The sequence below is a fragment of the Danio rerio genome, chromosome 14 (assembly GCF_052040795.2).
Source record: "Danio rerio strain M-AB ecotype USA chromosome 14, GRCz13ab, whole genome shotgun sequence".
Taxonomy (NCBI): domain Eukaryota; kingdom Metazoa; phylum Chordata; class Actinopteri; order Cypriniformes; family Danionidae; genus Danio; species Danio rerio.
The window spans coordinates 3,720,001-3,747,239 of record NC_141034.1 but is presented as its reverse complement, the minus strand read 5'-3'; the positions used below and the strand labels follow the sequence as shown (position 1 = coordinate 3,747,239).

General features: G+C 36.5%; 2 protein-coding genes across 6 annotated transcripts in view; one reads left to right on the top strand and one right to left on the bottom strand.

The window, feature by feature from the left end:
• Nucleotides 1-27,239, top strand: part of csf1ra (colony stimulating factor 1 receptor, a) — a 44,781-nt gene that overhangs the window by 12,307 nt on the left and 5,235 nt on the right. For 3 of the 5 annotated variants that reach the window (XR_015506894.1, XM_087280786.1, NM_131672.1), the window contains 15 exon segments: nucleotides 649-850; nucleotides 2,004-2,119; nucleotides 2,855-2,966; nucleotides 3,561-3,748; nucleotides 4,280-4,371; nucleotides 6,920-7,046; nucleotides 8,858-8,962; nucleotides 9,700-9,810; nucleotides 9,879-10,041; nucleotides 13,588-13,670; nucleotides 16,931-17,037; nucleotides 17,138-17,260; nucleotides 17,635-17,746; nucleotides 20,445-20,544; nucleotides 26,728-26,836. Coding sequence is in view for 2 of the 5 variants with exons in the window: in XM_087280786.1 (XP_087136912.1) it covers nucleotides 649-850; nucleotides 2,004-2,119; nucleotides 2,855-2,966; nucleotides 3,561-3,748; nucleotides 4,280-4,371; nucleotides 6,920-7,046; nucleotides 8,858-8,962; nucleotides 9,700-9,810; nucleotides 9,879-10,041; nucleotides 13,588-13,670; nucleotides 16,931-17,037; nucleotides 17,138-17,260; nucleotides 17,635-17,746; nucleotides 20,445-20,544; nucleotides 26,728-26,836 (1,850 nt within the window). In the remaining 3 variants the exon portion in view is untranslated. 5 annotated transcript variants of the gene reach the window in all.
• The window catches only part of hmgxb3 (HMG box domain containing 3), a 70,918-nt gene continuing 65,126 nt past the window's right edge, over nucleotides 21,448-27,239 (bottom strand). The window contains exon 22 of the mRNA XM_087281034.1: nucleotides 21,448-21,603. The gene's annotated coding sequence lies outside the window, so the exon portion shown is untranslated. The remainder of the gene's footprint in view (nucleotides 21,604-27,239) is intronic.

Genomic DNA, 27,239 nt, shown 5'->3' with positions numbered 1-27,239 from the left:
TTTTGAAAACGTAGCCCTGCATACATTTCTGGAGAGCACTAACTATCTAGCCAGAAGTATGTATGGCTGCATTTCAACATTAAAATGGATGCTATGGGTGGTATGATGGAATTTCTTGAGTTGACTGTGACGACAGGGTTCGAGTCCAGTAAAAAATAGTTCCAGAAATCCAAAAGCTTTAAGACAAAAACAAAAGCAAGAAAAATAAAATAAACAAGTAAATTACAGGGTGAGAATGTGGTAAAATCTAAAAACGTGGGAAAAAATATGCAGCCGCAAGGTTTTTTTTCTGGATTGCTTTTGAAAACACTATTGGTTGGGTTTAGGGAAGGGATGGATAGGGCGTCAGCTGGTCAGTCAGTCAATAGCAGCCTTTACACAAGAAGAGCAGGCACAAATGACACTCGTGAGAGAAATTTGAGATCTGAAAAGTATACACAGTGACCTCCTGGGACGTATTTGGCACTCTCCAAAAATGTATACAGGGGTACATTTTCAGAAATTTGTGTTTCCTCTTTTACTTGATTAAGGAATTTAACATGGAAAATCTGTAAAGGTGACAATTGTCTATTGATGTTGTGAATTGTATCTCTTAGCAATAAAAACTTACATAAATAAATCTACTAATGCACTTGTTGTCTGTGACAGAGGAGCCGTACATTCGACTGTCGCCAAAGCTCTCTTCTAAACTCACACACCGCGGTCTGTCCATCGAGGTGAGCGAAGGAGACGATGTGGATCTCGGGGTTTTGATCGAAGCGTATCCTCCTCTGACTTCACACAAGTGGGAGACGCCCACATCCCATAATGCCTCACTTCCAGAGAACAGGTTTTTCAACCATAACGACAGGTCAGTTGAACATCATCGCTAATGTATTTTTAAAATTATTTTAACGTGTTTATTGAGAATTGCTCATAGTGTTAAAGTGTTAATGGAATGAATGAACGAACAAATTGATGGATGGATGGATGGATGGATGAATGTATGAATGAATAAATGGATGGATAGATGAATGAAGGAAGGAAGGAAGAAAGGAAGGAAGGAAGAAAGGTAGGAATTAATAAATGAATGAATGAATGAATGAATGAATGAAGCAATTAATGAAGGAAATAATGAAATAATGAATAAATTGATGGATCAATGGAAGTATGAATAAATGAATAAATTGATGGATGAATGAGTGAAGGAAGTAGGGAAGGAAGGAGTTAATAAAGGGGTGGATGGATGGATTGATGAATGAATGAATAAATTAACTAATTGATAAATGGATTTATGGATAATTGAATGGATAGATTAATAAATGAATGAATGAGTAGATCAATGAATGAATGTATTAATCAATTCATAAATTGATGGAATGAATGCATGAATGAATGACTGAATGAATGAATGAATGAATAAATGAATGAATGAATGAACGAACGAAAAGTTTACAAATTAATTTATTAATTAATTCATAAATGAAGGAAGGAATGAATGACTGAGGTAATGAATAGATTAATGAAGGAATTAATGAATGAATTCATTAATTAATGAAGAAATGAAGGAAGGAATTAATAAATGAAGGAATGATTAGATTAATGAATGGAGGAATAGATGATTGATGAATGAATGAATGAATGAATGAATGAATGAATGAATGAATGAATGAATAAATGGATGGATGGATGGATGGATGGATGGATGGATGGATAAATGGATGGATAAATGGATGGATGGATGGATGAAAGAATGGATGTTAAATAGATGGATATATTAAGAAATAAAGGAATGAATGTAGGAAGGAATGAATAAATGAATGGATGAATGAAGGAATGAATGGATGGATGGATGGATGGATGAATGAATTCTATACCAACATTTCTCTAAATATAGCCATGAATAAATGACTACATATAGCTGAATGCAGTTATTAACAATGGCAAACTAGACGAATGTAACATTTTTTTATTGTTATTATTCATAGGCTGATAAATGTGAGCTCATTGTGATGGATTTGTAGGTACGAGGCGCTGCTGTTACTCAAGAGACTGAACTTCGAGGAGATCGGCCAATACACGCTTAATGTCAAGAACAGCATGAAAAGTGCCTCCATCACTTTTGATATTAAAATGTACAGTAAGTAAAGTTTACTTGTGTTTATATATGTACATTACAAGTTAGGGCTGCGCGATACAGCGCATATATATAACAAAATATATACCAAAATTTCTCACGATATAAGATTAAGCTAGAAAAATGCTTTGTTTTTTAGCTGTTTTAAATTATTAAAATAATTTATGTAATGATATTATAATAAACAGGTTAAATACATTTTTCAGAATTAATTAGATCTAATTCAGATTAAAAATGTGGATCTGAAAATTGACATCAGAAATATTTCATGAGGTCTAATGTTTGTGATTGTATGTGTACTGCAAATGCAAATGCAAAAGTATAATAAATAAAAATAAATATCTATACATCGACATTCGACAATAGCCTAGTGGTTAGCGTGCCAACATATGGTGCAATAGCACGTCAGGGTGTCGCGAGTTCGAATCTCGGCTCGAGGACATTTCCCTACCCCCTCTCTCTCTCTCACTTCGCTTCCTGTCTCAATACTCTCCTATCTAATAAAGGCAAAAAGGCCAAAAATAAATCTAAAAAAATATAATAAATTCTCTGCAGAAATAGCAAAGAACATCCGCAGATTCTGTCTGGCCCTACTAATGGGTCATTATTGTAGTGTTACCGTATTAATCAGTGTTTATGAATAAGCTGAACAGCATTAAACCCACATCCTTCCTAAAAAGGGAATCGATTTAAGTAAGAATCTCTTCTGAAATGCTCAAATCTGATTGTGTTTGACAGCGAAGCCTGTTGCGAGGGTGAAATGGGAGAACGTCACCACTCTGTCCTGTCGATCTTATGGATATCCAGCTCCCAGCATCCTCTGGTACCAGTGCACAGGAATCAGAACCACGTATGTCTTCGTATATATACAGTTAAAGCTAAAATGATCAGCCCTCCTGTGAATTGTTTCTTTCTCATATATTTCCCAAATAATGTTTAGTGGAGAAAGGAATTTTTCACAGTATTTCCTTTAATATTTTTTCTTCTGGAGAAAGTCTTATTTGTTTTATTTCGGCTAGAAATTTTTTAAACTTTATTTTAAGGTCAAAATTATTAGTCCATTATTAAGCCATATTTTGGATAGTCTACAGAACAAACTATTATTATTAGAAATGTGCTGAAAAAAATCTTCTTTCTGGTAAACAGAAATTGGGGGAAAATATACTGGGGGGTAATAACTCTTAACTCTTCTCAATATCCAAAATATGGCTTAAAGGGGCTCATAATATTGTCCTAAAATGGTAAAAAACTGCTTTTATTCTAGCCAAAATAAAACAAAAAAGACATTTTCCAGAAGAAAATATATTATAGGAAATACTGTGAAAAATTCCTGAATCTGTTAAACATCATATGGGAAATATTTAACAAATATAATAATAATTTTGACTTTGTACGTCACCTTTAATTAAAGTCTCCTAATTGCTCCTGTTGATGTGTCAAACAGCTGTCCCGAAAACACCACAGATCTGCAGCCGATCCAGACGCAGACAGTGGAGTTCCAGAAGGAAAGTTTCGGGGCTGTCGGTGTGGAAAGCGTCCTGACCGTGGGCCCCAACCGCAGGATGACCGTCGTCTGTGTGGCCTTTAACCTGGTCGGTCAAGGCAGTGACACCTTCTCCATGGAGGTCTCTGGTACTGAAGCTTTCTAGACGGTTTATATGAGCTCATCCTTCTTGGTTATTGTTTGTCAGAATTATTAGCCCTTCTGAACATTTATTTATAAAGATGTTTTTTTCAACACATTTCTAAACATAATAGTTTTAATAACTCATCTCTAATAAGTGATTTATTTATTTTTGCCATGATGACAGTAAATATTTGACTAGATATTTTTCAAGAAACTTCTATTCAGCTTAAAGTGACTTTTAAAGGCTTAACTAGGTTAATTAGGCAAGTTTGGGTAATTAGGCAAGTCACTGTATAACAGTGGTTTGTTCTGTAGACAATGAAACACAAATATTGCTTAAGGGGGCTAATAATATTGACCTTAAAATGGCTTTAAAAAGTTAAAAACTGTTTTGATTCTAGCCGAAATCAAACAAATAAAGAAGAAAAAAAATTTTTTTGCTCTATTAAACATCATCATCAACATCCAACATCAAACATAGAAATATCAACAAAAAAGGTGAATCATTTTGCTACTTTGTGTTTGTTTTGTGTCAGATCAAATCTTCACCAGTGCCATGTGCGGCTCGACGGTGGCGATGGTGGTGCTCGGGCTGCTGCTTATCTTCATGATCTACAAGTATAAACAGGTCAGTTTTAGCTAATCAAAATCACTCAGTATGAATCCTCTTTAACATGGTTTTCTTGCTATATCACAAATCTCTGTTAATGTCTTAAAATATCCAGATAGTATTTTTCTGAATGATTCATCAATTCGTCATTCAAATAAATAAAAAAATCCTCTTTCAGATGACTTTTTTTTCTTTCGTTTTTTAATTCCTAGTTCTTAATTTTTTTTTAAAGCTTTCAATTTTTATCGGTAAATTATTCTTTTGCCGTTTTGAGGATTTTATGACTGGCTTTTGACTGAAATTCTGTTTTTATTTGTATAAATAAATGTTATTTAAACTATATATATATATATATATATATATATATATATATATATATATATATATATATATATATATATATATATATATATATATATTTATATATATATATGTATATACAGTTGAAGTCAGAATTATTAGCCCCCCTGAATTATTAGTGCCCCTGTCTATTTTTTTCCCCAATTTCTGTTTAATGGAGGGAAGCTTGTTTCAGCACATTTCTAAGCGTAATAATTTTAAAAACTTATTTCTAATAACTGATTTATTTTTTCTTTGCTATGCTCAGAGTAAATAATATTTTACTTGATATTTTTCAATATACTTCTATACAGCTTAAAGTGACATTTAAAGGCTTAACTAGGTTAATAAGGTGAACTAGGCAGGTTAGGGTAATTAGGCAAGTTATTCAATAGCGATGATTTGTTCTGTAGACTATTGAAAAAAAAAATTTGCTTAAAGGGGCTAATAATTTTGTCCCAAAAATAGTTTTTAAAAAATTCAAAACTGCTTTTATTCTAGCCGAAATAAGACAAATGAGACTTTTTCTAGAAGAAAAATTATTATCAGACATACTGTGAAAATTTCATTGCTCTGTTAAACGTCATTTGGGAAATGTTTAAAAAAAGAAAAAAAAATCAAAAGGGGGCTGATAATTCTGACTTCAACTATATATATATATATATATATATATATATATATATATATATATATATATATATATATATATATATATATATATATATATATATATATATATATATATATATAATTTATTCAGGACAAGTTCAAACTCATCTTATTCTCTTTGTTTCTTTATATTGCCAAAATATTATTATTAACTAGAATTATTATTATTAAAGTTTAGCTAAATTTATGACTGCTGTTTGAATGTTTTGACTTAAAAATATTTATAATTATTAAAAATATTATTAAAAATATTTATTTATAATTATTAAAAATATATTTATTACATTTATTATCTTTGTATATATGTTTTGAATTTTAAAAACTATTACTTTATTTACAATAAATTCACATTGACAATAATTCAACATAAACATTTTTAAAAGACCAAAATTTTTATTCTACTTAATCATTTATTCTAATTTTAATTATCTAACTATTATTTTTTTGTCTTTATTTAAAAAATAAATGATTTAAATTACCCTCCTAACTCAATTCATCATTCAAAAGTGATGTATTCTCATTTTCCACATCTGTTTGGATGTAAAGAAGTTCTTATTTTCCTTTAAATTATTAATTTTCAATCTTACATTATTTTGTCCTTTTTTAATGCCAAAATATTTTTCTGCCATTTTTATGATTTTATCATTTGACTATAAAAAAAATATGTTTTGATTTTAAAGTTGTACAGTTTTAAATACTATTACTTCATTCATAATAAATTTACACTGAAATCACATTAATTCAACATCACCACCATTAAGCTTTATAACCTACTTTTGTCTTTATTTTCTTTTAAATTACCCTCATAATTCAATTCAAATTCAAAATCGATTCATTTTTTCACAAAGAAATGTTACAACTTCATTTTTGTCACCAGATCGGCACCTCACTTAAGTTGAAACGTGATACATTTTTTAGTGTTGTAATCACACAAGTAATGAGCTATGATTCATTCATTCATTTTCCTTCAGCTTAGTCCCTTATTTATCAGGGGTTGCCACAGTGCAATGAACCACCAATTATTCCAGCATAGGTTTTACACAGCGGATTCTCTTCCAGCCGCAACCCAGTACTGGGAAACACCCATACACTCACATATTCTCACACACACTCATACATTACTGTCAATTTAGTTCATCCAATTCACCTATAGCGCATGTGTTTGGACTGTGGGGGAAACCCACACCATCACTGGGAGAACATGCAGACTTCACACAGAAATGCCAACTGATCCAGTCAATACTCGAACTAGTGATCTTCTTGCTGTGAGGTGATTGTGCTAACCACTGAGCCACTGTGTCGCCCCATTGAGCTATTATTTTTGCAGAAAATTTTGATTAAATAAAAAAAACAATCAATTCCTACTGCACTATATAAATTTTAATAAAATCAAATAAAGCATGACTGACTAACTCTCTTTAACTTCATGAAAGATTCATCACATGCTGTTTTGAAATATTTTAACACTGTCGATTAAACACACACTTCAAATTGCTCCTACTTATGAACGTGCGTGAAATCCTCTAAAGAGCAGTGTGTGTGTTTGCTTTGTGCGCAGAAGCCCAGATATGAGATCCGCTGGAAAATCATCGAAGCCACAAATGGAAACAACTACACCTTCATCGACCCCACACAGCTGCCGTACAACGAGAAATGGGAGTTTCCTCGAGACAAACTCAAACTCGGTCTGTACTTGATCTTTTATTATTTACACCAGGGGTGGGCAAACTCGGTCCTGGAGGGCTGGTGTCCTGCATAGTTTAGCTGCAACACAAGCCTGGAAAAGGCCAAAACCCCTCTAAAACCAGCCTGGTCGACCAGCTAAAACCAGTCAACCAGCCTAGGCTGGTTTAAGCTGGATTTTTCAGCAGGGTAGTATCAGCATATGTTAGTTTTAAAGATATCTACAAGCTAGTGTGGCTCCAAAACAGTGACAAAATTTGCATTTAGATGATATAAACCTCATATAAACTTTACAAAAAACTTTAGTAGTTTGTCTCTTGGGTCTATGATGATGGGTCTATGATTTTCTTGATGTCAGCTCATACTAAGGCCCCGTTTACACTAGTGCGTTTTAGTTTGAAAACGCATAAGTTTTGCTACGGTTACGCCATCCGTCCACACTACGCCGGAGTTCTCGAGCGCCGAAAACGGAGCGTTTCGAAAACACTGGAGAGGCCGTTTTCTTTCTAAAACGCTGCTGCTCCGTCTCAGTGTGGATGATGGAAAACGGAGACATCTGAAAACGGAGGCGGGGCTGCAGACGTTCGCCTCTCTGATTGGGGCTTTTCCTGAATATTAAGTAGCCTAACACACACAGTTCAGTCCTGCATTCTCTCCGTGTAAGTTCAGACTTCGCAAGTTTGATCAAGGCTGCAGTCTCTTCTTCTCAGTTTGATATGGAAAAGCAGACTATACCGAGGACACGGGTAAATCTTCAAAGGAAACAGTGTACTTTATAACTTCATTCACATCACCTTGGCTACGTTGCTTCACTTTCTCAACAATAAAATGTAAACATGATTTAAGGAACTGCCTATTTTCATGTTAATATTAGCAACTTAGACAGCAGAAATGTTGAGGCGTCGTGCTGCATATATGAGCGTCATCTTCACTGTGTGGACATTTATAACAAAACGGAGCCGATAACAACTGCCTCCTTTCAATGTCAGTGAAAATCCGAAACGCACCCTCTCTTTTGCTGAGTATCAGTTTTAATCATCGATAATGGCCATTTTAAAAGTATAACATACAATAAGTTTATACATTATAGGAAATAAAGGCAAGCGATCAGTCAATATACAGAATGTACGTGGTTACATTAATCATTAACTTATCTTTGCGCTCAGCCAAAACACGTTACCTGAGAACAAGTAATAGATTCCAATGACCAAAGTCAGGGAATATGTCGTTAGATAAAGACAACAAGATAAATGAAATATCCCGTTTTATAAATATAGTGAGATTAGATCCAGAGGGAGATGCTTGATGAGAAGTCCGACTAGCAGAGCTCTCATCTGGGTAGATGGGCTGCAGCGCTTGCCCGAGAGCGTCTGTGTGGTCACGTGATGTGCGTTTTCAGCGTTTTGGTGTGGACGGAGAGCTGTTCAGAAACGCTGGGTAAAACGCGAGTGTGGACGCGGATCGTTTTCATTCTAAAACGCCGTTTTAAAACTAAAACGTACTAGTGTTAACGGGGCCTAAAGTATCTCATTAACTCTTCTGTCCAATCAAATGCTCTCTAGTATCTGACATGCCCCTCCCCCCTCAAGACACTTCTCGTTTGCTTTTCATTTGATGCACTTGAGCTCGACACTCTCACTGGCAGAGCTGTCCTAAAAACAACACACTATTGGCTCATTTTTAAAGGGGAGGGGCTGCGCTATGCTCCGCCCTCTCTTCATGTTTCAGTTGAGATTAAGGCAAATTTCGAATACGAATTTCAAAGCACTTCATGGGACCTTTAACGCTGATGTGTGCGTGTGTGTGTGTGTAGGGAAGACTCTTGGTGCTGGTGCGTTTGGGAAGGTGGTGGAGGCCACAGCTTACGGTCTGGGCAAAGAGGACAACATCACACGAGTGGCTGTGAAAATGCTCAAAGGTCAGAAAACATATCTACTATAAAGAGCACTGTACTGTATATACTGTAGATCTAAAAACTCAATTCCTGAAGGGCCACAGCTCTGCAAGGTTTGCTCCAGGGGAGGACTGGCCATCTGGCAATTCTGGCAAATGCCAGAAGGGCCGGACCAATTTATAAATGTGGGCCGGTCAGTTTTTTAATATGTATTGTTTTTAAGTGCAGACACCTTTTATCTCTTGCCAGATGTGATATTATGATGATGAGAATAAAAATAATAATAATAAATGTTAATAAATGCAACTGCCGCCTGGTTTTAAGTTGGGCCGACACAATCCAAGGTTACCCGGACATAATCAAAATCTGGCAAGAATGTCATATTATTTCACCATCTTTACACCAAAATAAATAGTGAATGTGCATGTCTGTGGGTGGGGCTGTGTCGGTGTGGTAATGTGGGCTGGTGTGGCAACAGTGCCAGGGCTAAATTTTTGTCCCAGTCCATCCCTGGTTTGCTCCAACACAGCTGATGCAACAATGAAGGTGTTCGAGACTTTTTTGAACACCTTGATTAGTTGGATCATCTGTGTTTAACTAAGGTTGTATTGATTTTATTTCTCACAATTTAGAAACTTTTGCTCATCATTTAATAACTTGCAATTCTTAATAACTTAAAAAAAACAAGACATTAGTGTCATTATTGAGTGTATGGACTGTTGGAGTGAGTAGTGTTGTGTTGTGTTGCATGCTGGGAGCAGCCAGTGCTCATCCTGATGAACGTGAGGCTCTGATGTCTGAGCTGAAGATCCTCAGTCACCTCGGCCAGCATAAGAACATCGTCAACCTGCTGGGTGCCTGCACACATGGAGGTAGGACACACACTGGATTTTCCTTTCGATTCTGTACCATTTTTGCTTCATCTGTGGTGTATTTACAGGGCCTGTGCTGGTCATCACGGAGTACTGTTGTCATGGCGACCTGCTGAACTTCCTGCGCAGCAAAGCGGAAAACTTCCTGAACTTCGTCATGACCATACCCAACTTTCCAGAACCCATGACGGATTATAAGAACGTCAGCACCGAGCGAATGTTTGTCAGGAGGTCAGTTTAACAAACAGCGATCCACTATTAAACCCTGTTTCCACTGAGAGGTACAGTACGGTACGGGTCACCTTTAGCAGGCTTGCGTTTCCACTGCCAAAAGGGTACCTTTTTGGACAACCCAGGCTCATTGTGGAAACGTAGTCCCGCGGACGTTCCGCAGGCAGGTACGTACGGCTGCAGTTTTTGTTTTTGTGAATCCGCGAGAGGCGGATTGTGCGCTTTTTTGCATCTCAAACGCCTCTCGCGAGTGCAGTTCGCGCCCGCGCTATTCTCGCGTGAACCCACTAGAGGCCGATGTCCGACTGACTGGATGATTGACTGCGCGACCGGCCAATTGGCTGACCCGCCCTCCTCCTTCCCTGAACCCAACCAATTTTACAGATTGACCCACCCTCTTGCTTCCCTAAACCCGAGCAACAGTTTACAAAAGCCGTCCAAAAAAAGAAAAGCCCTGATTTTTTTTTTTTTATACCGCATTTCCCTGTTACAAAACTCGTTCACTTCATTTTTGGGATTCTGTTTTTGTCCTTCCTGATTGCTAGAACTGCTCTTCCCCGGACTCGAAACCGATCGCCGTGGTCAACTCCTCTCTGCATCTCAAGCCTGCCGACGTACACGGTGAGCTGAGTGGACAAACGGGTTGCAGCGGGAAAGCCCTCCACAAGAAGGCAAGCGGTCGACCAGCCGGCCGGCAAGCGCGAAAGGGAACAGCGTCACACCGCCCCGCAGCGTTCGCTTGAAAAAAATAAATGCAGCCGTACGTACCTCCCGGGACGTATACCGCTGTCTCCAGTAACGTCCGCGGGACTACGTTTTCAGAATGAGCTTGGGTTGTTTTTGGAGGTCGTGGTGTACGACAGAAAATTTCAGATGACATCATTTGTATTCGAGGAAATGTCAAAGTAAAGCCGTACACATATCGTATGAGAAGCACTTCTCACAGAACAGAGGCTTTATACACATCAATACTTGTGTATAAATGTTCATTACTAACCTTTCTATGAACATGAGTTGATTATAACTGCAGATCAATGATCAGTGCGAAATAGCTATTAAATAAATAAAAATCTGCAATTATATGAAATACATAAATAAATGCATCATATATGAACACACACAGACCCTTACAGTCTCTGATCCCTGTTGAAAAATCCAGCTTAAACCAGCCTAGGATGGTTGGCTGGCTTTAGCTAGTCAACCAGCCTGGTTTTAGAGGGGTTTTGGCAACTTCCAGACAGATTTCTGGTTTTAGCTGGACAGGCTAGGTAATGACCAGCTAAAACCAGCTTGACCAGCCTAGCCAGGCTGGGAGCCCAGCCAAAACCAGCTATATCCAGCTTAAACCAGGCTGGTCAAGCTGGTTTTAGATGGTTTTAGCTGGTCACTTTCCAGCCTGACCAGCTAAGACCAGGCTGGAAATGGCTGGAAACCAGCCTGGAAGTGGCCAAAACCCCTCTAAAACCAGGCTGGTCGACCAGCTAAAACCAGCCAACCATCCTAGGCTGGTTTATGATGGATTTTTCAGCAGGGATATGTTATCAATTACAGATAAGCTACACACAGCATACATTTAGTCCTTATTTGGCTTCGAAAACAACACGAAATATACCCTACAGTCAGAGCAAACCTCTCATCTGTGTCTGTAATCTTCAGCAGCACATGTAATCTCTTGTTAGAAAGTAAATCCGTCATTCCGAGTTCATAATAGTCCAAAAGGCGATGTTAAACATGGCAGTTTGTTCATGTTTTGTTGCAGAAAGCCTCATTTGCTGCTGTTTTTTCCGGCTTCTCCTTTGTTTTTTCACGCTTCACTCTCGCGGTTATCCCATTCTGAAATTATTGGATATCAGAAGTGCTTCAATAATCACAGGCACGTTATTAATATGAGCACAAGAAGCTTGTTGTTTTAAATATAGTCGTGCGGAGAGCTCCCTAGAGAAAGTGAAAATGCTGGTACGTATTGACGGGTTTGTAAAACAACAACAGGACACAGCAGATTTTGTTCTTCTTGGCTTTGTGGCTGTTCATCAAGACGACAAAAAGGTTTGTTTGAGCTCGAGTCGACCATGTTATTATGTATATATTATAACGGTGTGATGTCTCGGCTGTGTTTTTAAAAATGGTGGTTCTTTTGTTTTCATTCTTCTGCTTCTGTGAGTGAGGTATCTCTATGAATCTCTGTGTATCTCTACCGCCTTTTGGTACCCTTTTTTGTGCTAACTACCCTTTGCAAAAGGTGACCAAAAAGGGGTACGGTACAGTTCGCTTTTAGGTACCCTTTGACAGTGGAAATGGACATAAATACGTACCAAACCATACCTTACAACTCAGTGGAAATGGGCCATCAGTCCTTGCCGCAATAAATACAAATACAGTATTAACGTATGTGAACAAAGTATAACAATAATAATAGTTTGCACAGATTATTAATATGATATGAGCTAAGCAATCATTAGATTTAGGCATCATTGGTTGTGCAAAAATGATTTGTGTCTGACCCTATTTGCTGGTCAAGTCTGTTATATCAGTTATAAAAATAAAAAAAGACAACAAACTGTAAAGCACTGATAGAGATAACATGTGACTTTCACTTCCTCAGGCATGTCATTTATTCATCTTTCATAATTTGTGCATAGTATTTAGAATACAACAATAGCAGATTCATTATTTGTCAGCTCTGTTACTTGGATATTTCAGTGAATTTCTCATTCACTTTTAGAAAACAATAGTATGATGGAAATATAGCATTATTTGGTCTTGGGAAGGACAGATACAAGTCCTGCACAGCAGCCAGAGGGATTTTGAGTCACTCTTCTTGCAGAGTAGAGGTCAGGTCACTATGTGATGCTCGTGCTAAACAAAAAAAAAATGTAAAGGAAAACCTTTTCTAACTCGCTCCTTCAAAACACCCAAAAGTAGCTCAATAATATTCATATCGGGTGACTGTGCAGGCCATGGGAGATGTTTAACTTTACTTTCATGTTAATCAAAACCACTCTGTCACCAGTCTTGATGTGTATATTGGTGTATTATCATCCTGAAACACGGCACCTCCTTCAGGATACAAAGATTTAACCATTGGGTGCACATGGCCCTCATGAATTGTTCGATATTGGGCCAAGGGAATGCCATGATATTGCAACCCAAACCATCAATGATCCATCCTAAGCTTCACTCTGGGCATGCCACAGTCTGGGTGGGATGCTTCTTTAGGGCTTCTCCACACGGTAACTCTCCCAGATGTGGGAAAGACAGTATAGCTCGACTCATCAGAGAACAATACATGTTTCACATTGTTCATAGCCCAGCATTTTCACTTCTGGCACCATTGAAATTGATGTTTGGCATTGGCAAGACTGACAAAAGTTTTGGCCATAGCAGCTCGGCCATGTATATTGATCTTGTGGAGCTCCTGATGAAGTTTGGTGGGAACAGGAGAGCACATCCCTTTCAGACAGCTTCCTCTTGCGTGGATGTGGTTCTTCTTTTTGCATATTAGATTGAGTTATTGATTGTATGTTTTGATTGTGTTTGTGCTGACAGTGACAGTGGGATTTCCAGCACATGCTCTGATCACTATCTGGACATGAGACCAGTCACATCCAGACCAACAAACTCAGCTCTGGGTGAGTCTGCAAAACACTGTCCTCCAATAAGCATGAGAAATACACGCACGTCTTGTGTGTGTGTATACATATCTGAATCATTCTGTCTGGAGGTCATTAATGCATCACCCTAATGTAAATTTGAGATTTGAGTGTAATTTCTTTCTTTCTCTCTTTTAATATTTGTTTTATTCTCAAACTAATTAAATTGAATTGAATTGAATTGAATTGAATTGAATTGAACTGAATTGAATTTTATTTGACAGATTTTAGACAAGCTGTATAAAAATACAAGTATCCCATACATTTTGAAATAAAAACTGACAAGCATAAAAACACAATAAGGCCCTGGGCTTGTTTCCATTGCGGTTCTCGCTGTTAAATAAAACAAAGTATGGCTTCAAAATACAAATGATGCATAAAACAAACAGTACCACCACATTTTAAAACCGGAACAAAATAATTCACAAATACATTCCTTCCTTCATTCATTTTTCCTTTCGACTTAGTCCCACTATTAATTAGGGGTCGCCACAGTGGAATGAACCGTCAACTTATCCAGCATATGTATTATGCAGCGGATGGCCTTCCAGCTGCAACCCTATTCACAATCAAGTAACATAAAATAAAACATCCTCATCCACCATGCAAACTAATCATCCTCATCAAACAACCTTCTTAAGATAGCTTTTCTGAACCTCCTTAAGTCTTTTATTTCCTTGATCGATTTTGGTCATTTGTTCCACATGATTGCACTTGTATATAAAAACATATTTTCCCCCATTAGACTTCTAAATTTAAATAAACAAATATAAAAAATCCCAACTCCTCACCATTTAAAAAATAGTTCACCAAAAAACTAGGAACCACATGATTAAACATTTTACGTACCATTCCCAGTTTTAAAAAACATACTAATAATATTTCTTCCAAATTGCTAATAAAAAATTGTATTTTGTTCAAGACAATAGCCCCTTTCACACATACAGACCTTTCCGGAAAATTACCGGCAATTTTCCGGAAAGGTTGTATGTGTGAACAGGTCCTTTTTGAAAATACCGGTAAATTCGTTCTGGCTATTTTCCGGAAAGAGAAGTTGTAACATTACCGGCAATTTGCCGGAATGCTGCGCTGTGTGAATGCAGAAGGAAGATTGCCGTAATAAGCGCGTGCACGTCTAGAACGTGCTGACGTGAGACGTCTGCTTTAGCCAATCACAACAGTCAGACGCATTTACGTCCGCGCGGTTTGTGAGGATAAAAGCCTTTGAATATTTTTCCAGACACATTTAGCTGCTAGAAGTTAGTCAGATCACGTTTATATGTTCTTCTTAATGCCAACTGTGTAAATAATCATCGATGAGATGCTTATGATAAGCCGTTGTTTGTTTACCTTCAAGCTTTGCGTGCGCCTATGAGCGCCTGCATAGTGCATACGCACATATTATGAACATCTGAAGTGATCCTGCGAAAGTTGTTCACAATATTGATCATCCACAGAGTTTGTAATTTAGTCAAATGTTTACAAATACAAGCGCAGCCGTTTAAAGCTCATTTGTGGTGAATGATGTCAGAATTTACCTGTATTTTGGAATGGATGTGTGAATGCTCTTTTCCGGAAAATTTCCGTAACGTCCTCGCCTGTGTGAACAGCGCTTTTTTGAATATACCGGTAAAGTCGTTCCGGAAATTTTCCGGATATTTACCGGTATCACTGTGTGAAAGGGGCTAATGACAGGTGGTTAAAATACCATATTTTTCAATTATTGTGATAAAAAATAAATACAACAATTCAACAATTTAATTTTTTTTAGATTAAATTTAGAAGAAATATCATCAGCAGTAAATCCAGAGAAACTGATTTTATTTTAAAGTGCGTTGGTCATATTTATCCAGAGAAACTGATATCATTTTAAAGAGCCCATATTATACATGAAATAGGGTCATGTGTTGGTTGTAAGGGTCTACAACAACAGTCTAATATGCATGCAAGGTCAAAAAACACTTTCATGGTCTCATAATCTGCATTTATTTTTACGTAATTATCCCAGCGACTCCCGTATGAATCGTACAGTGATTTATTTGTTCCCAAACCCCTCGTTAGCGAGAAGCTAATCTGCGCTGATTGGACCGATGACAGTCTGTTGCGATTGGTTGACACTGACTGCCTTCACCGAGAGACAGAGTGAAATGCACAGCAGCTAATCAACAATATAGAAATAGTCACAGTGCATACACACTCGATAGTGTAAGGCGTGGAGTTTACCTGCCAGTGGATGAATGTAAATACAGACGACTAACTATTTTATTGAGCAAAAACTCCAAGAACTGGCGAGGAGATCTCCTAGCTTGTCACACTGCTCTTTTCACAGACACACACACACACATATTGTCCTCGTCCTCGCGCACACACACACACACACACGTGCACACACACGCACACACACACATAATCCTCCTCCTGACGACAAAACGCACACACACACACACATTACCCTCCTTCACGGAACGTAAACAAAGCGGCATGCTTTGCGTTTTTAACGTGGCTTTGCACACGATATGAGAATATAGCCAGTTAACCTGATACAGTACACACGGTTACAAGTAACAAATCACAACTAAATACATTTGCAAGCTTGAGTCAACGAGGCAACAACTTTAATCGCACGTACTTACACTTGAGAAATGGAGGAAGAAACCGATCCATGTCCTGACATGTCGATCATTACTCTTTACTGATCCTTCCTTTAACAAACAAAGTATTCTTTGTAGCATGTAGTTTCCAGTAGTTTCCAACTGCTCAAGGTTGGGCTTATGCTGAAGTTTTATCTTTGGGTAGAGACTCGGTAATATCCATCTGCAGTGTGACTTCAATCGACCGACGGCATGTTTGTGTGTGTGGGTTTCTGTGTTAGAGGGCGGGGCCACAGGTTTCAAATCTCCTGGGTTTGCGCGTGCACGTGAATCACTTCAAATAACTCGTTATCAAGACGACTCGTCTGAAGCACTATGAGTCGACTCTTTTATAGCTGAATCAACAGTTTTAAACACTGTACTCTTACAGATTGAAGCCTTAGCTGGATATCTTACTTCACTTAGAGCTGTGTTACACACTACATGGAAGGGCATTTTTAAAAACCCATAATATGGGCTCTTTAAAGTGCATTGGTCTTATTTATCCAGAGAAACTGGTTTTATTTTATAGTGCGTTGGTCATATTTTCCATAGCTGTATACAAACACACAGCACACGTTATCAATTTTATATTTTAACGTTCTCCAGATTCTTCGTCGGAGTGTCAGGAGGACTCGTGGCCGCTGGACATGGATGATTTACTCAGATTCTCCTCTCAGGTGGCGCAGGGACTGGACTTCCTCGCTGCTAAAAATGTGAGTCTCTGAAATAAAAGCAACAGCTTTACGGCCGAGTGAGGGAAGTTACATGATGCTGATCAGTGTTACTGATGGACTGACTGTGCTGAATCTGCAGTGCATCCACCGAGACGTGGCGGCCAGAAACGTTCTGCTCACCAACAGCCGAGTGGCCAAAATCTGTGACTTCGGACTGGCTCGAGACATCATGAACGACTCCAACTACGTAGTCAAAGGAAACGTGAGGAAACAAACACCACATTAATATTCATATTAACCTTAGTCTTTACGTAAGAGAGGGCGCTGCCATTGCAACCTTCCCTTTGATCAGATAGTCCGATTTACGCACTTCTACATGATTGTTGTCCAACTGTTATCCACCTCTGATTTTGAGAATATTTTACGGTTTTGTTGTAGGGAATAGTTATGGATTACATTTTCAAAATTTCGATGTTCCAGGATCAACATAGATGTTAATCCAGGATTGCATCATACTTGGCAAAATCATGACATGCATGCAGCATCATACTGGTTTTGTGGTTCAGTGTCATATGTATGTATGTATGTGTGTGTGTGTGTGTGTGTGTGTGTGTGTGTGTGTGTGTGTGTTTTCAGGCTCGTCTCCCAGTGAAGTGGATGGCTCCAGAGAGCATTTTCGAGTGTGTTTATACGGTTCAGAGTGACGTCTGGTCTTACGGGATCATGCTGTGGGAGATTTTCTCACTGGGTGAGTCAGGAACACAACAGCAAAGGTTAAAGAAGCTCTGATTTAGTTTTTTGAGTTGTCAGAAAGGTTTGTCTGCTTCTCATTTCCATGCATGTAAAGATGCTGCTGAATGGGCCAACGCAGTCACATGACAATTCCTGTGCTGTATTTTCTTGAATTAGTGGCGCATAGTGGAATTTTGTATTATGTTATTTGTTCCTCTTTGTATATTCTGCTCTTGCATCAATGATGGTTATTTTTGCGAGAGGGGCTTTCTTGAAAACACACACCTTCATTTGAATGAGATTGTACAAGTTGTTATGCGTAAAAAATTGTATTAATAATAACATTGGATGCAAGTTGAATTGTTAAGCATTTGACAAATGCTTTTATCAGAGGTAATTTTATGTTAATTTTTATATGAAAGTAATTATTAAATTTTTTTAGCAACACTGGTCATAAAAATAAATGGCGGGGGGTGTTGTTCAATGCAATAAAAAAAAATCAAATCATGTGCTCATACTAATATTACTGTAGACTGGCATGAATACATTTTTACATTTGGAGTTAAAATTTTCAGTTTTAGAAATGTTTTTGTGTCATTTTTAGTTTTTATACCAGCGTAGTTTTAAAAAATTAATTAACAAAGCAAATTAATCATGCAGTTTTAAGATATGTGGTTTAAGTTTTAAATATAATAATCCAGATTTTGTTAATTTTTTTGTAATTTGTGTGAAAAATATTAATGTTGTTAATGCTTTTGTAGTGCTTTTTAGTGGATTATTTTGAATTCATTTTCAATTTATTTTTATAATAATGATAATAATGATAGTAATAATAATATAATTAATAATATTATTAATAATTTAATTAATATGTTATATGTTATAAAAATTATTAGGGCTCTCAATTTCACAAATATAATAATAATTGTGAAATTGAAAGCCCTAATATTTTATATTTTCTTTTAAATATTTTTTTAAAAACACAAAATGTAATGTTTGAAGCATTTGCAAATGCTTTTATCAGAAGAAAATGATATAATCACTGTATATTTTTACTGTAATATATAGTTGCATGTTAATTTTATTATGAAATGTATTTTTTTATTATTTACTAGCAATACTGGTAATAAAATAAAATTTGGGGGGTGCATAAAGTTTTTAAGAAAATAGTTGTCCAATGCAATTTTTGAAAAATAATCAAATCATGTGCTCACATTAATATATTAGTATATTACTGTTGAAAAATATTTTTTGTGTAGTTTTTAGTTTGTATGCTGGTATATTTTTTAATAATGTCTATGTAATTAACAAAGCAAAATAATCATGCAGTTTAAGATGGTGTTTTAAGTTTTAAATATAATCAAAAAAAAATTATTTTTTTATTTGTGTGAGAAATATTCATGTTGTTAATACGTAATGTAATGCTTTTTTTAATAAATTATTTAGACTTGTATTATTCATTTCAAAAGCAAGTAAATTACTGTTGGCTAGTATGAATGCATTTTGAATTTTCAATGGATTTTCAGTTTTGTTTATTTAATGTTGGTATTAATCATTTTGGTTTAATTAACAAAACAAATTAATAAAACGTTTTAGATGTATGATTTGAGTTAAGAATATAATAATAAAATCTAATAAAAATAATAATTTTACTATAATAATAATAATAAATTGGGGGATTTGTGTGCAAATAGTATTAACATTTTATTGACATTAAATAAAACTTTATTAACATTAAAAATGCTTTGTAATGCATTGTTATGCTTTTTTGTGAATTATTTTGAATTCAGCTGAGGTCAGAGTAAAACATAAAATGTCTTTTTGTTTTTTTTCCAAACATTATTTGCACTCAAATTTGAGCAAAAAGCAGATTGCATGGTTCGAAATGCAAAATCAGTGTAAAAGATAAAGACAGTCATGTGTTCCTTTGTGCTGGCTGATGCTGATATACAGAAGTTGATGTGATTCTCTCAAGCCAGGCTCATTCGAATTACATACCCCTATATACATTTCTGGAGAGCACGAAATATGTCCCAGGAGCTAGGTTTTTTGCAAATCCATCAGAGGCCACTGTGTACGCTTTTTGAGATCTCAAATTTCTCTCGCGAGTGCCGTTCACGCCTGCTATTTACACCAGAGACTGCTTTCGGCTGAGTGACTGACCGACTAACCGATCCTCCACCTTCCTCCTTCCCTAAACCCAACCGATATTGTTTCGAAAAACAATCCAGAATCCAGAACATTCCGCCTGATTTTTCACCACACTTTTAGATTTTACCACATTCTCTCATTATTCTCATTATTTACTACTTTATTTAATTTCGTGGCTTCTGTTTTTGTTTTACCTGCTTTCTGGAACCATTCTTCACCAGATTCGAACACCATTGTCATGGTCAACTCCGCTCTGCATCTCAAGTCCACCGACGTACGCGGCAGGCCACTGGACTAACTTGTAACAGTGGGAAAGCCGTCCTCATGGACATAATCCGTTAGCTGCTAAACACGAAAAGCAACGACGTCATACCGCCCCGTAGCATTAGTTTTTAAGACGGAATGCAGCCATAAGTACCTCTGGCTCCATAATTCACGATCTCCAAAAATGTATACGGGGCTACGTTTTCAGAATGAGCCTGTGTTTGATTCTCTGTGCTTTTGCTTTGAACATGATGATGCACAAACGTTTCGTCAAATATCTAAAACGTATGTTTCTGCAGGAAAGAGTCCGTATCCAAACATCCTGGTGGACTCAAAGTTTTACAAAATGATCAAGTGTGGCTATCAGATGTCCAGACCTGACTTCGCTCCTCCAGAGATGTAAGGAATCTTTATTAGCAATATTTACCACCATTTAAAATGATAGCGATAATAATACAATACAATGCAAATTTGTTGCAATGTCAAATATCTAACCACAATGTGCATTATTATTCATTCATTTTCCTTCGGCTTAGTCCCTTATTTATCAGGGGTTGCAACAGCAGAATGAACCGCCAACTATTCCAGCATATGTTTTACGTAGCAGATCCCCTTCCAGCCGCAAGCCAGTACTATGAAACACCCATACACTGTCACATTCACACACACTCATACACTACGGCCAATTTAGCCTACCCAATTCACCTATAGCGCCTGTGTTTGGACTGTGGAGGAAACCAGAGCACCTGGAGGAAACACATGCAAACATGGGGAGAACATGCAAACACAGTTCTAACCACTGAGCCAAACGTTTGTTTTCCAACACACAAAATACTGTATATCTTTTGTGTTCAACAGAAAAAAAACATATAATAATAATTAATAACAATAATTAATAATAACAATTAATAATAATAATAATAATAATAGTAATAATAATACTAATAATAATAATAGTAATAATAATAATAGTAATAATAATAATAATAATGATAATAATAATAATAACAATAATAATATTAATAATAATAATATTAATAATAATAATAATAATAATAACAATAATAATATTAATAATAACAATAGTAATAATAATAATAATAATAATAATAATAATAATAATAATAATAATAAATATAATAATTCACTGACGGTGATTAAACTGGGAGTGAATTGTCATTTTGGAGTGAACTGTCTCTTTAATGGAAACGGCAAAACGCAAAAACAATTAGTCAAACTCTAAACAAAACCTAAAAAAGAAGAGAAAAAGAGTGTGATTTTCCGCATCTGTCTGTGACTCACATCTGCGTCTCTGCTCTTTATTTGAACAGATCTTCAGTTCTGCTTGTTAAACACATGATCCCACTGCCAGGCCTGGATTTTCCACACATTTCACACTCATCCTCTCAGCTTTAGCCACGCCGTCTGACTCTTTACTGTACACCAGCATACTGTTGACTAGATGTTATGAATGAAACATAAATATTAGATGTACAAAATATCTATGTATTGCATGTAAAAGTAAAAATTTGTTATTTATACGGTCTGTAGGTATATATATATATATATATATATATATATATATATATATATATATATATATATATATATATATATATATATATATATATATATATACATATTTGAGGTCAGAATTATTAGACCCCCTGAATTTTTTAGCCCCCCTGTATATTTATTTCCCCAATTTCTGTTTAACGGAGAGCAGATTTTGTTCAACAAATTTCTATTCATAATAGTTTTAATAACTCATTTCTAATAACTGATTTATTTTATTTTTGTCATTATGACAGTAAATAATATTTGACTAGATATTTTTTAAGACACTCCTATACAGCTTAAAGAGACATTTAAAGGCTTAACTAGGTTAATTAGGTTAACTAGGCAGGTTAGGGTAATTAGGCAAGTTATTGTATAATGATGGTTTCTTCTGTAGACTATTGAAAAAAATATAGCTTAAAGGGTCTAATAATTTTGTCCTTAAAATGGTGTTTTAAAAATTAAAAACTGCTTTTATTCTAGCCGAAATAAAACAAATAAGACTTTCTCCAGAAGAAAAAATATTATCAGACATACTGTGAAAATGCAGTTTAATAATTGACACAATAGTAGTTTGAAATAATATAATGTATAAGAAATAATTAATACATAGAGAAATAAGTCTGTAAAATAACAGAACATGTACTGGCGGTTTATCATAATTCACAACTTCGACCCAGACAATATATCACTTTATACTATTAAAAATGTCAGTAAAAGTTCCTTTTCAAGGTTGAAAGTTGTTGGAAGAAAGATTAAAGTGCCATCATCCAATTCAAAACCATAAATAAACAAGAAAAAATAACTTGAATCACAAATATAAGTCAGTATACAAATTCGTTCATTCATTTTCTGTTCGGATTAGTCCCTTTATTAATTAGGGGTCGCCACAGCGGAATGAACCGCCAACTTATCCAGCATATGTTTTACGCAGCGGATGCCCTTTCAGCTGCAACCCATCGCTGGGAAACATCCATACACACTTGTTCACCCTCATACGCCACTGACAATTTAGCTTACCCAATTCACCTGGGCTGCGTCCGAAACTGCCTACTACTCAGTAGGTACTGTATTTAAATTTTAAACGTACTACTCGGCCGTTGGAAAAGTACGTTCTTTAAAGTATGAATGGAATTCGTACGTACTACAACCGCCATTTTGGTCTCGTGACTCACCCGCGTCAGTTGAGTTGCTTTACTCCCATTCATGAATTCGCTCGCGGGGCATCATGAGATAGCGCAGCATGCATGGGATGCGCACTCCAGAATCTCGCCGGAAGTAGTAAGTCATCTTGGTACTTCTCGCATACTGATTTTTGAATTCTATCAATTCGGACATACTACTCGGCTCACATACTGATTTTATCGTGCTATATAGTATGGAAGTATGCGGTTTAGGACGCAGCCCTGTACCCCATGTCTTTGGACCTGTGGGGGAAACCGAAGCACCTGGAGGAAACCCACGGGGAGAACATGCAAACTCCACACAGAAATGCCAACTGACCCAGCTGGGGTCGAACCAGCGACCTTTTTGCTGTGAGGCGATTGTGCTAGCCCAGGGGTGCTCAATCCTGTACCTGGAGGTCTACCTTCCAGCAGATTTCAGTTGCTACCCATACCAAACACACCTGAACCAATTAATTAGGACCTGAACATCACTTGATAATTACAGGCAGGTGTGTTTGATATGGGTAGCAACTGAAATCTGCAGGAAGGTAAATCTCCAGGTACAGGATTGAGCACCCCTGTGCTAGCCATTGCGCCACCGTGCTGCCCTTAATATACAAATACAAGCGAAAAATTGTAACAAGAGTACTAAATTTAAAATATAAACGCCTACTCAAAATATTACGGATTATTGTATTAGTTTAAAAATAAAATAACTCAAGCTAAATTAATGTTTTGTGAAAGGCTTTTATAAGCAAAAACCTATAATAATAAAAATGTGAAAAACAAAATACTGAGAGAATTAAAACTTAAATTATACAATTAAAGCTAATTTAAAATATTAATAATTATCATAATAATATGCAAATAAATCAGTAGAAAAATTACATTCTTTAAATATATTTGCATGGCGTTAAAAGTAGTTTCAGAGATTATTAAATGATCTTTCTGCAAGGGTTAACAATACTGTTACAGAGTAGATCATTTAATATGTGACCCTGAACCACATAATCAGCATCTGAGAACTGAACTAATAAGCTTTCCACTGATGTATAGTTTAGTAAATGGAAAAGTTTTGGTTGAGATATACTTATTTTAATCATTTTTAATCTGAGATTAAAAAAAAAAAAAATGAAATATTGAAGTGCTTAGAAATGCAGAAAAATACTCATAAAATAAACTTTTTAATTATTTGCAAGTGAAAATGTGCAAGACATACTAAATATTAAAATGATTTTTAATATAAATTTTTAATATAAAATTAAATATAAAAAATCCATCATTTTGGTGCATACTATTGCTTATATATTGTTGGTTATTGCTGAAAAATATACCTGTGTGACATAAGACTGGTTTGTGCTCTACATATTCAGTATCAAAATATGTAAACAGCATTTTTCATAACTTTGAAACAACTCTGAAGAGTTAAAACATGGTTATAACAGAGTTATGAAACAGAAGTGAAGAGAATTGATTGAGCTGATGTTCTCATGGAGAGATGATGTGATTGTATATTTAGATTCACAGCAGTAGAGCTGCGTGCAAAACACAATGTGACCTAAAAACAAGCGTTTAGTTACGCTGCCATCAACTCTTTGAGTCTCAAAGCAATAAAAAAAAACTTTCATGTGTGGGTTTCACTTTGAAAATTTGTCACAGAAAAAATAGATTGCACTTTATTTAACAGTGGATGTGCTTAATGTGTACTAGAGCTGAACGATTCTGGCTAAAATGAGAATCGTGATTTTTTTCTTAAAATAAAGGTCACGATTTTTCTCACTGTTCTGTAGATGTAAAATAAAGGTATGGTAAAAACAAACATGGCACAACATCGATAATAATATTATGTGTAGGTCTACTGGTTTCTATAAATAATTCTATTCTACTTATAATAATTCTGATGTTGAATTATTATGTTTGAGATATATGCTTGCAATCTGTCATATTAGACAATTTTATTCACTGGTAAAATCAGACATTTGCCATTATCAGATTATATTCAACAATATATAGGCTAGAGTAGTTATTCAGACATTGTAAACATTTATTTTCATGCACAACTGTGTGTTCGATATGAAAAAAAAAAAAAACATATCACATGCTTGTCGTAATCATAACTCTAAAATGTGATACGATCATTTAAATAAAGTCCACACTTTCGGTTTCTTTCTGACTGCTAAGTGCTTGTTCATACTCCGCGCGCGGCTCCCAAACGATCACTCACAAACTGAATATTATTTACAACTGTATTACCTGTTACTCGCAACATATGCAGGTTCTGTTCACTAAAGAAGACGTGCGCGCGTCTATCATTAAGTAGAGCGCGCGCGCCCTCTCTGTGATAACAGCTCACGGTCAGCACTCACATCACGTGTGATTTCCCGTTCGCGAAAACATCATTATATTAAGACAATATTGACATTTGTAGGTAAATTATAGCTTGTGAATACAGTATGTGACATATTCAACATCATTTAGAGGTGTCAATCTCACTGAGCATCGTGTGTAAAACAATGAAAAGACTCGTGCAGCCGCCTTTTCTTCTCTCCTGAACTTGAAAATATGATTGCCAGAATCGTAGAAATGCTGGATTAAGATCGTTTAGGGGGTCGAATCAAGATCACAACCCTTTAACGATTGATTGTGCAGCTCTAATGTGAACTTATATAAGATATTTTTCACAGTGTTTCCTATTGTTTATAATATATATTTACTTATTTTTTTTATGTATATTGAAAAAGTTGAGGGTGGCACATTGGCTATCACTGTCACCTTACAGCAAGCAGGTTGCTGGTTCGTGTCCCAGCTGGGCCAGTTGGCATCTCTGTGTGGAGATTCTGATTGGTGAATCATAATATGAATAATGCGGGACCAGCTGCAGCAATCATAAGCACGTGATCCTCTCGAAACTAGTTTCGCGTAAATAGACGAGTGAACATTTCGTCCCCCCGAGACACCAACAACAGGCGCTACTTCCTAATCACTCCCCTACAAGAGAAAGCTCCTGATTGGTTAACGCAGCTCGAATGTCTGCTGAAGTTTTTCAACTCAAGCGATTCACGTCAGATGCGCAAAACTGATTTAATCATGTGAATTACGTCATTCGCGTTGCCTCATTCGAGGGTATTGCGCCGCAGGATTTCTATTTGCACCTTTGCATTGACTTAACATGTAAATCAATCGTGCTTGACACGTCTAATGTGAACGAAGCATAAGACAGACTATACAAGTAAGTTTACATAAGACAGAATAATATTGTGCAAGATTTTGTGCAAAAGAGCTATTTATGGTTGAAGAGAAAGAGTGTGCAGGGTTGGCGCGTTCTCCCCCTGTCCTCACTTTCATCCGCAGGACCCCCGAATGCTTCCCCCCTGTTCTTCACTTGGCGAACTTGTCACTTTCTGGTTGAGGGCAGCATGATCATCATTTGCCTAGAGCGCCAGTTTATCTTGATGTGGCTAGCAGCTGATGGCCATTGCTCCGCTGCACCTTGGTCCCACATTAATTTCAAAGGAGTGCTACCCTGTACCAAAATGGCGGCTTTATTGACGTATTCCTTCCAATAGACAACAATAGCATAGGCGACATCTAATGTAAATATCTAAGGTCTCAATTATACCGGTTTTGTTTGCTGTTGGTTGCTAGGTAACCAATACTACAGTCGGCTGCTCTAACAACTTGATTTTGTACTTGCATTTGACCTTTTTTGTGTAACCTTTGAAGAGGTTTGCTTCACTTTAGGATAGAAAGCCGTCTATAGACACAATGTAAAGATAATTAACACAAACCGACAGTGAATGCAGTATCTTTTGTATTTTTATTGGTGTGAATCTGATTTAGGCTTTGTTTGTGCGCACAGGTACACGATCATGAAAATGTGCTGGAACCTGGACGCCGCTGAGAGACCCACATTCAGCAAGATCAGCCAGATGATCCAGAGGATGCTGGGAGAAACATCCGAGCAACAGGTAAACTCAAAACCCGCTCTCAAAAACACCGTCAAGCTCAGACCTGCTTATTATCTACAATAACTCAGTAATTGTTTTGAATACCCTGCTGAAAAATCCAGCTTAAACCAGCCTAGGCTGGTTGGCTGGTTTTAGCTGGTCAACCAGGCTTGTTTTAGAGGGGTTTTGGCCACTTCCAGGCTGGTTTCCAGCCATTTCCAGCCTGGTTTTAGCTGGTCAGGCTGGGAGATGACCAGCTAAAACCAGCTTGACCAGCCTAGCCAAGCTGGGAGTCCAGCCAAAACCAGCTATATCCAGCTTAAACCAGGCTGGTCAAGCTGTTTTTTTGCTGGATTTGGCTGGTCATTTTCCAGCCTGACCAGCTAAGACCAGGCTGGAAATGGCTGGAAACCAGCCTGGAAGT